The sequence below is a fragment of the Saccostrea cucullata genome, unplaced genomic scaffold (assembly GCF_032062105.1).
Source record: "Saccostrea cucullata isolate Sc308-1 unplaced genomic scaffold, CSIRO_AGI_Scuc_v1 ctg7011, whole genome shotgun sequence".
Lineage (NCBI taxonomy): Eukaryota > Metazoa > Mollusca > Bivalvia > Ostreida > Ostreidae > Saccostrea > Saccostrea cuccullata.
Window position 1 is genome coordinate 1 of NW_026931325.1, and position 12489 is coordinate 12489.

The following is a 12489-nucleotide window of genomic DNA, read 5'->3' on the forward strand; positions in this document are numbered from 1 at the left end:
ATGAAAAGATAATAAGTACGAATCTAATAAGATTCAATGAAATATGTTAAGGTTTTTTATCCTAATATGCATTCTTAACTATTCAAAAAATACATTATTTTTCTACAGGTTGTTCTTTTATTTCTTTATCTATGTACCAGAACACTTGTTCACAACTTCATTCGAAGCTGGCAGAGCCAATGACGATAGAAGAGGCGAGATTTCTTATCAGTTACAGTCACACTCTAGGTATTGTCCTTAATAAAGTCTTTAAAAGGGTTTAAAAAATTTTATTTTGATAAATAATATAAAATCTTTAAAAGTTGGGGAATAACAATACAAAAGGAAAACAGACACAAAATAAATACACCAGGATGTGAATGTGTTGTACTAACACCCCTGGTGATAATTATTTACAGGACACAGCTATTGGCTTGGAATCTCTGATCATGTGTTAGAAGGAAGATGGGAATATTCTTCTACTCAAACTGCCATTAAATTTGACATGTTTTTCCCTGGACAGCCAACTACAGGAACTTCTGAGAATTGCATGATTAAGTGGTATCCTCATGGGAATGAATGGGGAGATGAAGTGTGCTCGTATTCATATCACTTTGTCTGTGAACAAGATCAGTAAGTTTATTGTCACATGTATATTTTACGTAATTTACAGTGACGTGCCTTCAATTTTGAAGGAGGGGCCAGCTAGAGGAAAATTTTGATTCAATGAACAGTTTAACGGTAAAAATGAACAAATACGTACATTTAAATTGTTCATTATTACCATTAAACTGTTCATTGATTAAACCTTCTGCTAATAATGTTGCAAAATAGTTATAATGAAAATTATTAAGAATAATGGCATGTTTTTATGGTTGTTGTTTCAGGACTGGTCCAGCAAATGTAATTGGTTGAAGATGTCAGTGATTACATAAAAATATTTGATATTTGATGTTTAAGAAACTATGCCATTTTTTCAGTAAAGGATCAATTTTATTTATAATATGTATTTGATTTGAATTTGCTTGCGATAACAAACACGTTATCATGGTAATCGTCACAAAAGGTTTATCTCTGTGGGAGTGAAGACACAATGTACAATCATTTAATTTTTGTCTTCTTTTTTGCATTTGCATACTATACTGATGGTAAGTATATATATTCCACTTCAAACATTTAAAGAAAAAATAAAACTGACAATTTTATAAACAATTTATACCTTTCTTATAACAGTTTATTTGAAAATAGAAGTATTTAGAAAACATGTTGAGATATGTGCAGCGTTTTGTTTCTGAGAAAAGAGTATATTATTTAATTAACTAATTGGTTATTTTTTTCAAACAAACATATTCTGCAACATATTTCTTTTTATTTAACATTTTAACACTAGTGTAAATCAATTGCAAGGAAAAAGACTAAGGTATAAAGGTAAAAATAAATAGGACCTCATTTTGAGAGCAAATCCTGGTATCTTGCTTTCCGAACGTGTACATTGCAGGTTGTAGGGTTGGATTTCTCTAGTACTATGATAAATGCTACTTCTTTAGTCATACCGAGACCAATTGGTCTGACGCAGGGGTTAATAAATGATTCAAAGTATTTCATACTGTATTTGATATTTAAAGTTTAATATCTTTTAATATAAAACACATATAATTTAGAATATATGCCAACAATTCCATACAAAGGTTCATTCTCTATAAGGCCATTTTCCGGCCTACGATAAAATCACTTTAAAATGTGATTTTATATAACTATAATCATTCTAGTTCATGACTTTGATGTTTGTTTATCAACATCGATCATCTAAGTCACGTGATTTAGAAATAAAAAATGGCCGTCAGTTAGAGAAAAATTAAGGGTGGGTCTATTCAAATCAAGTTTCTATGCATATTTCTGAATGTAAATGATCAAAATTTGTTTTTTTATGTCGGAAATACATCGGACATAAGTAATAAAGTGGAAGATTTTAAAAATTTAAGGTTCAAGATATTTTTTATGACAAGAATTCCGATGCATCCACATTTTGCATATTTTGAACGTAAATCTTTACGAAATTCACACTGTATGATACTGAAAAAAGTTTGATTAGTATTTTATTAATAGTAATATATCATATATAATTATATTATAATTCTATATCATTTCTATAGATGTGTTACTTATTTTACGCATAAAATAACCATTTTATAAATGAGGTTTCTGAGTTTCTATTGACCTATAAAAGTTATGTATCAAATGTTGAAAGCACTGAATGGATTTTGATTGTGATTAAATAAAACTGAAATAGTAATTAAGAAAAGAAATTCAACAATTGCAAAAAATAAAGATTAACAGCATAAAAAACATCAATGCAAGTACATGTTGACTATCCATATGCATGTTAATAGTCAATACATATACATGTAACTCAGAGCGGTTGCATTAAAATATACATCTCTGAGTGAAATGAAATATCGTCGTAAAACGGCTTTGCTTTTATTCAATTACTCGTGTTGCACGATATATTTAATTAAAAATGCCATATAAACTTGATGTATTTACATATATAAAAGTTGAGACCCCCCCACCACCACCACCACCGTTTCTAACTTCACAACATAAAATGGAGTAGAATTTTAACAGTTCCTTCAACTATGCATATCAGAAGTTTTCGTATATACTAGTATACGGACTTAAGATTCTACAACATCCCAGGTACAAAATGGACCCTAAGGGTTTGATGCTCCTTTCGCACTCTTGATACCTGTGTGTTAAATTCAATCTCCTTCCTAGTGCAGCGTCAAAAACTTGTTTTACACAGATAGTGACAGTTCCCTACCTAAGTCTTTAGCATTTAAAGTGAATATCATGGCTCTTTAGGATATTATTTTTTTTAAAAAAGGTCCCGTCCCGCGTTAGGCGTTGGTCAGTAATGCAACTGTGCATAAACACTTGACCTTAGGTGGATATTCTTTTTATCTGGTTGAAATATCCTTAAATGGGGTAAAGCAACATTCAATTATAAATTACATATTACATATAGGATTCCCTCTCCTCCTTACCATTTTATTTTTTTAGACAGGACTACTGTTCTCGTAACTTATATCGATGCTATCAAAGAAGTGTGATGAATAGATTGAGTCCTCTCTATAAACCCATGCAGATAACAAAATATGGATCACATGTTACTCGTACGGAAGTCTCCATATAAAAATTATGTGTGTACCTATAGGAAAAAAGTCTATAACACAAATAGGAAATGCATTTTACTGCTTCAACAAAGATGGCTTTTATCATTTCTAGAAGCATTTCTGTACGCATTAGGAAATACAAAGAATATATGCAATACTGATAACGGAATTTAAACAAGTAGCATATAAAGATAAACTAAACTATCATTATAAATATAAAATATTCACACCTTACAGTCTATAAAAGTTTTTATTTCTGAATTTTTATTTGACATTTCAATGAAACGTCTCCACTTGTAATTTCATGACATCCAGTCCTCTCAGTCCTTTGATTTTTAATTTTTTAAGGAAAAATTTCACATTTATTTTTAGTAAATATGCATACCTGATATAAGTGTTAGTAAATTATCAGAAAATTGTACTCTAACCAAAAGTTCATAAAAAGAAATAATCTACATAAGCTGATATTCTTCATTGTGAGTAGTTAGCTTTTTCTGCAAATATCGTAAAAATGAAGCGAAAAGTTTTTATTTGGATGTCATAACCACCTTTAACCAAACTCATAATTTGGTAGTCACTTTTTATGTTTATTAGAAATTTACATGCAAATTTTGGTGTTGGTTAAAGGTGGTTATGACATGCGTATGAGTTATCTAACACAGCCACCCTCTTGAGTTTTCCCATTACTCTAATGCTAATACGGACCGACAGTACCTTACTTTGTGACCCTATATCATTAAAAATACTATTGTATCATTAACCAACCGATATTTATCATTAAATTGGAACATAAGCCTAGTGATTCATGCAATTTTTAAGGGAAAAAATACTATCTGAAAATTTGATGTCATTGTAGGCCGCAAAACGGCCTTATAGAGAATGATCCTTAGCCGAGCCGAGGACAGTTGGATCATCACAATTCCTTAGCAGCCATAGTGTGTCTTTAGGTGCGTTTGATATTTTTCCTAGTTTTTAATTCTAATTGCAATTGTTTTGCTTCATGATATCTAGTTTTCCTTTTTATTTCAACTGAGTCGAAGGTTTTTCTGATCGAAATTTGTTTGTTGGCTGTTGTCTTCGTTGGTATTGTCAGTGTCATAAGCTTTTCACAATTTTACCTTCTCCAGAACTACTGGGCCAGTTCCAACAAAACCTAGCACAGAGTATCCTTTTGGTGAAGGAGATTCAAGTTTGTTCAAAACAAAGTACATGCCCTCCTCTGAGGAGATGTAATTACAAATTAGCGAAAAAAATCTTCTCAAGAACCGATGGGCCTGGGAAAACGAAACGCATGTGGAATAATTGTCACATAGACTAGTGTAGATTTAAGTTAATTAATTAAATTCACGACCACTTGGGTTAGTGTGGAGCTACAATTGGCGATCAAGTTTTTACATAGAAATATGTAGGAAAGATCTTGAGAAAAGCAATGATAAGTCATTTTATGTGAAAGTATCCTCGAGTGGTTTAGATTCATTTGTACAAATCGTGGTAATTTAATGTTTACAGGGAACCATTTATAGTTCGTAAAGATTCAAGTTTAACCAAATCATGGCCCTCAGGTGTAGAATGTTTTATCAATTCAAGTTCAAATTTGTAGAGAAAAAGTTAGTTATTCAAGAAAAACATAGGCCTAAGCATCCTTAGTCAGCGTAGATACATTTTATTCCAATCAGACCCTCCTAGAGTTTGTTTGTGACCACTTATGCATTTCATCTTTTCAAAACTGAACTGATTTTTTCCTATAGCCACATTGCTCAGGGCCTCTTGTTATTGTTCACTGGTTGTAAATTTGAATATGTGGAGGAATTAATGCATTTACAGCTTCGTGTTATTACAAGAATGATAGATGCACCATAGAAAAGTGTTCTTTTATTGACTGTTCACAAGTAGAAAAGGTCAAAATATTATTGAAAATTACACATTCATCTTTACATTGACATTTCAGTCTCTTGTCTAAAATTATATATGTAATGAAACTCGAGAAAACAGTTTGCCAAAATCAGACAGTAGACTGATATGTTGATCAGTGAGATCTGTTTGTGTGATTCGAGATCTTAAATTACGAATCAAGATCTCGAATTAATACTAAACTTCCATAAAAAAAGAAAAATATATGTTGCTGTAGCCTTCAATATGACATGTTATTACATTCATGAACAGTATTCATTTTCATTCCTACACTGATTCGATATATCCCACTGAACACGAAATTATACATCATAGAGTCTGACACATCTGTTTATCCAAAGGTTTTGATGGCAAATTGACGCCTGAATCTCTTGATAATCGTGATGATTTCATTATAGTTGTAGGAACATACAAATATCACCTGAAATGGAGATAACGTCTCACAATTGTTTTTTTTAAACACAGAAACACATTCCTCATATTACCAATTGCTAAAATGAGGCAGGTCATTGATACCCCGATGGAATAGCTGATGAAACAAGGAGATCAACAATCTCGTTTATAAACGTCATTGGCCAAATTCTATGGTCGATAAAATGACTTAGATGTCAAATATTATCTCTTGTTTTTTTATAATATTTTTTCACAACTTCCGCTGAGTATCTGCTAACCCAGTACCAGCTTGAATGATTTCAGTATTCAAATCTTTGAGACTTTATAAGGATAAGGATACAATGTTTATAAGGATAAGGATATAAAGTTTATAAGGATAAGGATATAAGGTTTATAAGGATATAAGGTTTATAAGGATAGGGATATAAGGTTTATAAGGAGTTATGTTATATCGATTAATAAAGTATATATTGTATTATGTAGGTCGTGGCCACAATCGCCAAATCAAAAATAAATGATTTTAAGAAATTATATTTGTCTTCATCGTCTTTAATAATTATTGACAGACAATTAATTTTTCACTGAATGTTCTATGCGGTTTTGGAATGTTGAAGTCAATAAAAATGTTGTTTGAGGGTTTATACCAGATAATCTTGCACTTTCTTGTGACTTTTATACTAATCTGAATTCTACAAATAATTACAAATTCTCTCATCTCTTGCATAAGGTAAATTAAAGCGTTTAATATTGATAAATTATAATTTATATGAAGTACAAGTATTGTCGAAAAACTATATTGCACATCAAAGTAAAATTTTACATGGGTAATGTTTTTTAACATGCAAAACAATAATACAGTAAATTTACAATAAATAAAAGACTGGAACAGTATAACGAAACAAAATTTAGCGGACTATGATATGCTTAAATAGGTAAATCGTTTTGGATCGGGGTATCTGATATACTGGAGGAACACCGGTGGATCTACTCCTCAGATATGGGTGTCATAACAGTGAACATTTTCTTTCCTGGCGAACCAGATGAATATACTTCAAAAAAGTGTGTTGTAATATATAATGGGCACCATGAAAAGTGGGCAGATCACTCATGCAGTACTAATAATTATTTCATTTGTGAAGAAGATAATGGGTAAGCATTTCAAAGACTTTGTTGTGATAAGCGATTCGATGCGATATATCCTGGTGAACTTGAGATAAAAGATACCACAGAGTCCGACACTTCTGCTTCATACCTGGATATTTTACTTGAAAAAGACACTAATGGTAATCTAACAACCAAGCTATATGATAAACATGATGACTTTAAGTTTTCTATCGTCAACTTCCCTTACTTATGCAGCAATATACCTTCATCACCTGCATACGGAGTATATATATCTCAGTTGATTCGATACGCAAGAGCGTGCTCTACGAGGTAAATTATTGACAAGCAAGTTGATGAAACAAGAATATCAACAGTCTCGTTTAAAGTCATCATTTCGTAAATTCTATGGTCGATACAATGACCTTGTCAGCAAATACAATTTATCATTGAGTCATATGCTGACTGACGTTTTTCATACCAATTGTTAGTCCATTATTTATACACTGAATTGACGACGGATTTTTTCCGTTATTTCCTGATCATGACAACGAGCACACGTCGGGTGTGACCGGTCGGCAGGGGATGCTCACTCCTCCATGGCACCTGATCCCACCTCTGATGTTTCAGAGGTCCGTGTTTGCTCTGCTCTTATTTTGTATATTGTTTAATGGACGTTGAGATTGAATACTGTTCGTTATCTCCATATCCTTCTTATTAATTCAAGTACGGTTAAAAATTATTGTGAAATAAAGTTTCATATATTTTGAATTCTATTAAGATTTGTTTTATTATACTTAAATATTTTTATATCTTGAATAATTTACTTAGAACTGTCTTATATTTGTTACAGTTTAAAAAATGGAGAAGTTATTGGCTGAGAATCAACATTTTCAGTTCAAAAGTTCTAGAAAATTATACAGAAAAAATATCGATTTCAATTGTTTGCAAACTACTAACATGTACACCTATACAAATACATATGATAAAACTTGATTTTTAAATGTTCTTTGATCATAAGCTTGATGGTAGTTTATGTTGGGAGCGAAATATTTATTTAAAGTAATACAGCAGCATTAGGTCATAGTTTATCATTATTATGTAAAAGAAGAGGCTTGAGGGCTAATTTAAAATGTTCACTTATACATGTATTACTATTTTTACTGCATAATCAACTTTGAATTTATGTCGAGATAACAAACAGTAATCTAGCTCAAACGTAATAAAAATGTAAATCAGGCGCGGAGCAAATATAGCTACAGATCTGTAGCTTGCCGATCTGAGAAAATAAAGACTAGCAAGCCATATATGGTTGTGTAGATAAATTATCGTAGAGGACATAGGTATAAATAGTTTGCCATTCCGTCTCCTCTGAAATTGTAAATGAGCGCGATTTTAAGGGAGGGATACTCCGTGTAATTCACAGTTAGATTCCTCGTATTATTATTTTACTTTGGATTAAAATTTATTTCCCAAACAAGAACCCGTGCTTAAAAGATGTTTTTTTAAATCCCTGTAACATGACTACACTTTGTCAGTAGTCTACCTTTGAATTGATTGTACTCAGAGTATACTCGAATGAATTGGGAGATATAAACACCATGCAAGTGTAGCATAACACTAGTATTACTGTATATTGTAATTACAAATTAATTACTTACTTAAAGCTTAAAACCTAACGACTTTTCAACTTTAACACAACAATTCCCCACGACAAATTAAAATCCAGGCTTTTTGATATCATTGACAGCTGCTTCTTCAATAAAAATGGAACTCGTAAATTTACTTACCTCGTCATTGGTCATTTGCAAAATTATTTTGTTAAAACAGATTCTGATTGCACACATAAGTACTCTGAAGTTGACATCAAGAAGATGCTTGAGTTTCTGATTGACAATATCTATGTGGTTTTTTGGAGACCAGGTATTCCAACAATCTATTGGAATTCCCATGGGTACAAATTGGGCTCCGTTATTAGCAGACTTATTTTTGTATTCATATGAAGCAGAATTTATGCAAAATCTTATGCGTGAAAAGAAAAAAAACACTTGCTGTGGCCTTCAACTCGACATTTAGATATATCGACGACGTATTGTCAATTAATAATGATAATTTCCATTCCTACGTCGATACGATATATCCTGGTGAGCTTGAGATAAAAGATACCACAGAGTCCGACACTTCTGCTTCATACTTGGCTATTTTACTTGAAAAAACACTAATGGTAACAACCAAGCTATATGATAAACGTGATGACTTTAACTTTTCTATCGTCAACTTCCCTTACTTATGCAGGAATATACCTTCATCACCTGCATATAGAGTTTATATATCTCAATTAAATCGATACGCAAGAGCATGCTCTACATATGAACAATTTCTGAAAGAATGTAAATTATTGACAAGCAAGTTGATGAAACAAGAATATCAACAGTCTCGTTTAAAGTCATCATTTCGTTAGTTCTATGGTCGATACAATGACCTTGTCAGCAAATACAATTTATCATTGAGTCAAATGCTGACTGACGTTTTTCATACCAATTGTTAGTCCATTATTTATACACTGAATTGACGACGGATTTTTTCCGTTATTTCCTGATCATGACAACGAGCACACGGCGGGTGGGACCGGTCGGCAGGGGATGCTCACTCCTCCATGGCACCTGATCCCACCTCTGATGTTTCGGAGGTCCGTGTTTGCTCTGCTCTTATTTTGTATATTGTTTAATGGACTTTGAGATTGAATACTGTTCGTTATCTCCATATCCTTCTTGCTATCGATTATAGAAAGTGAAACATTCAAATATGAAAATTTTATTGCAGACTCTTTGTTGTCTTTTTTTAAAATACAAAATTCACTGGGATATTCTGAATTGGCATGACTACTGTTAACCGATAAACCGTGTGTCTCTATATCTGAATGTTGAGTTGAAGTCCACAGAAACCTGTCCTGAAGGTTTCTTGTGATCTAAAGGTTTTTCAAGCCTAGTATATTAATGAATTTCATTTAAACGAACTGGCCATGGTCATTTAAAAATTGCTATAAATAATAATAAGTTTAAAGACTTTCTTCAGACAAGACGACTATAAGAGTCCATAAACATAGGTAATCAGAGATTACAGAGCTCACCTCAACGAATGTTGTCTTTAAGTAAGGCAAAGTCACACAATTAACCAACAAAAAGTGTACATTCCAAAAGCAATTTTGATCTGATACTTTGAAATAGACCTACATAAAAAATTTAAACTAGTAATCAAAATCTAGCATCTGAAGCAAATTTGAGAGTTTTCATCTCTTGATGCAACATTTGTGCAAGTTTGGTTTATACAATGTTATGTAAGCCTTATAGTTTTTTGGTAATAGACCTGCACCAATAACTTTTACCTGGTCTATTATCTGAAAAATGTATGTCGAATTCAGAATCTGAAGCAAGTCCATTAGTTTGCATCCTAAGATGCATTGTCCATGCAAGTTTGCTCATTATAGGGCTCATAGTTAATTGGAAATGAAACATGCATCAAAAACTAACATTTTCACTCATCCACAAAAAGTAGGTCAGATTAAGCATCCGAAGCAAGCCTGATAGTATGCATCCTTATATGTATCATCCATGCAAGTTTGGTCATTAAAGAACTCATAGTTACTTAGTTGCACTAAAAACTTTAACCTATTCACTCAACCGGAAAATGTAGGTCAGATTCAGCATCCGAAGCAAGCCTGGTAGTATGCATCCTTAGATGTATCATCCATGCAAGTTTGCTCATTATAGGGCTCATAGTTAATTGGAAATGAAACATGCATCAAAAACTAACATTTTCACTCATCCACAAAAAGTAGGTCAGATTTAGCATCCGAAGCAAGCCTGATAGTATGCATCCTTATATGTATCATCCATGCAAGTTTGGTCATTAAAGAACTCATAGTTACTTAGTTGCACTAAAAACTTTAACCTATTCACTCAACCGGAAAATGTAGGTCAGATTCAGCATCCGAAGCAAGCCTGGTAGTATGCATCCTTAGATGTATCATCCATGCAAGTTTGGTCAATATAAGGCTTAATTATAGTTTCAAGAAAATGAAACCTGAACCAAAAACTTTAACCTGTTCACTCAACCGGAAAATGTAGGTCAGATTCAGCATCCGAAAAAAGCCCGGTAGTATGCATCCTTATATGTATCATCCATGCAAGTTTGGTCATTAAAGAACTCATAGTTACTTAGTTGCACTAAAAACTTTAACCTATTCACTCAACCGGAAAATGTAGGTCAGATTCAGCATCCGAAGCAAGCCTGGTAGTATGCATCCTTAGATGTATCATCCATGCAAGTTTGGTCAATATAAGGCTTATAGTTACTTGGAAATGAAACCTACACCAAAAATGTTAACTGCTCCAAAACATTATCCTGGTCATTCCTTTGCTGAAATTGCAGCATCTGAAACTTTGACGGGTACAATGAAACACACTAGAACCATTTTCCATGCATGTCTAATCCATATAGGACATAGAAGTAGTTAAAGAGAAAACTGCTCCAAAAATCTTAACCTTAATCTGGGACGCCGACGCCGACACCGACGCCGAGGGTATTACATAAGCTCCCCCAACTTCGTTGAGGTGAGCTAAAAATAGAGAAACTAATAGAAAATAAATAATACACTAAATGAGTATCTTGCTTTAGATGACTCGGTGACTTTTGTAGAGGAGCATTTAAATTGTTCACAATTGCTTTCAGGAGAATCTTTACTTTGCAAAGCTAAGGATTAGGAGTATGAATTTTGATACAAGATGTAAAAGTGTTGACGTTGGTACAGTGGAACAATTTATACAATCATCAGACTACAATAATATTAAATCTAGATTTCAGCCTTTTTTATTTCATGGAGTCTGATAATGAATGAATAAATCAAAACATTTTCATGTCAAAAATGAGGTCTCTTTTTAGGTCACCTGAGTAAACTCAGGTGACCTATTGCTATCTGTTATTGTCCGTCGTCGTGCGTTGTGCGTTAACATTTGAACATTTTCAGCTTCTTCTCTGCAACTACTCAACCAATTTCAACCAAATTTGGCACAACGCATCTATGGGTGAAGGGGAACAAAAATTGTGAATTTCATGATCCCTGCCCCCCCTGGGGCCTGAGGGGTGGGGCCAAAACCACTAAAATTAATGCAATCTTTAAAAATCTTCTTCTTTACTCCTGGACATCAAGCAATCAAACTGTTTGCATGATTGTAATCAGCATTGCGTCCTCTACCAAAATTGTTAAATTCATGGCCCTGGGGTCAGGGGTTCTAGTGCTAGGGCGGGGCTAAATAAGTATATAGTGAAAATGCATTATTTCTTTGAAAATCTTCTTCTCTGCTCATGGTTATTAAATAAACAAACTACTTACATAGTTATGATGAGCAAGAGTGCCTCTCCCAAAATTGTGAATTTTATGGCCCCAGGGTCAGGGGTTCTGGTGTTGGGGGGGGGCTCTATTGATTATACAGTGAAAATACATGAATTCTTTGAAAATCTTCTTCTCTGCCTCAAGGTATTAAATAAACTAAATAAGTGCATAGTTATAATGAGCAAGAGTGTCTTTACTAAAATTGTGAATTTTAAAGCCCCAGGGTCAGGGGTTCTTGTATTGGGGGGGGGCTCTATTGATTATATAGTGAAAATACATGAATTCTTTAAAAATCTTCTTCTCTGCTCCCGGTTATTAAATAGATTAACTAAGTGCATAGTTATGATGAGTAAGAGTTCCTTTACCAAAATTGTGAATTTTAGGACCTCGAGGTCAGGGGTTCTGGTGTTGGGGGGGGATCTATTGATTATATAGTGAAAATACATGAATTCTTTGAAAATAATCTTCTTTGCTCCTAGGTATTAAATAAACTAACTAAGTGCATAGTTATAATGAGCAAGAGTGCCTCTGCCAAAATTG

At 33.0% G+C, this 12489-nt stretch overlaps 1 protein-coding gene and 1 long non-coding RNA gene across 2 annotated transcripts; both read left to right on the forward strand.

Annotated features, from left to right (window-relative positions):
- Positions 1 to 108: 108 nt before the first annotated feature.
- Positions 109 to 894, forward strand: LOC134232201 (perlucin-like; the record flags this gene model as incomplete). The annotated part of the gene is made up of 3 exons (XM_062714150.1): positions 109 to 228; positions 399 to 612; positions 867 to 894. Coding segments are annotated over 3 exons (362 nt in total), but the record flags the coding sequence as incomplete, so codon positions are not given.
- Positions 895 to 4038: 3144 nt separating this feature from the next.
- On the forward strand, positions 4039 to 7480 carry LOC134232203 (uncharacterized). Its single transcript, XR_009984731.1, has 3 exons — positions 4039 to 4099; positions 6389 to 6605; positions 7411 to 7480. It is a non-coding gene; the product is annotated as an uncharacterized LOC134232203 (long non-coding RNA).
- Positions 7481 to 12489: the final 5009 nt, after the last annotated feature.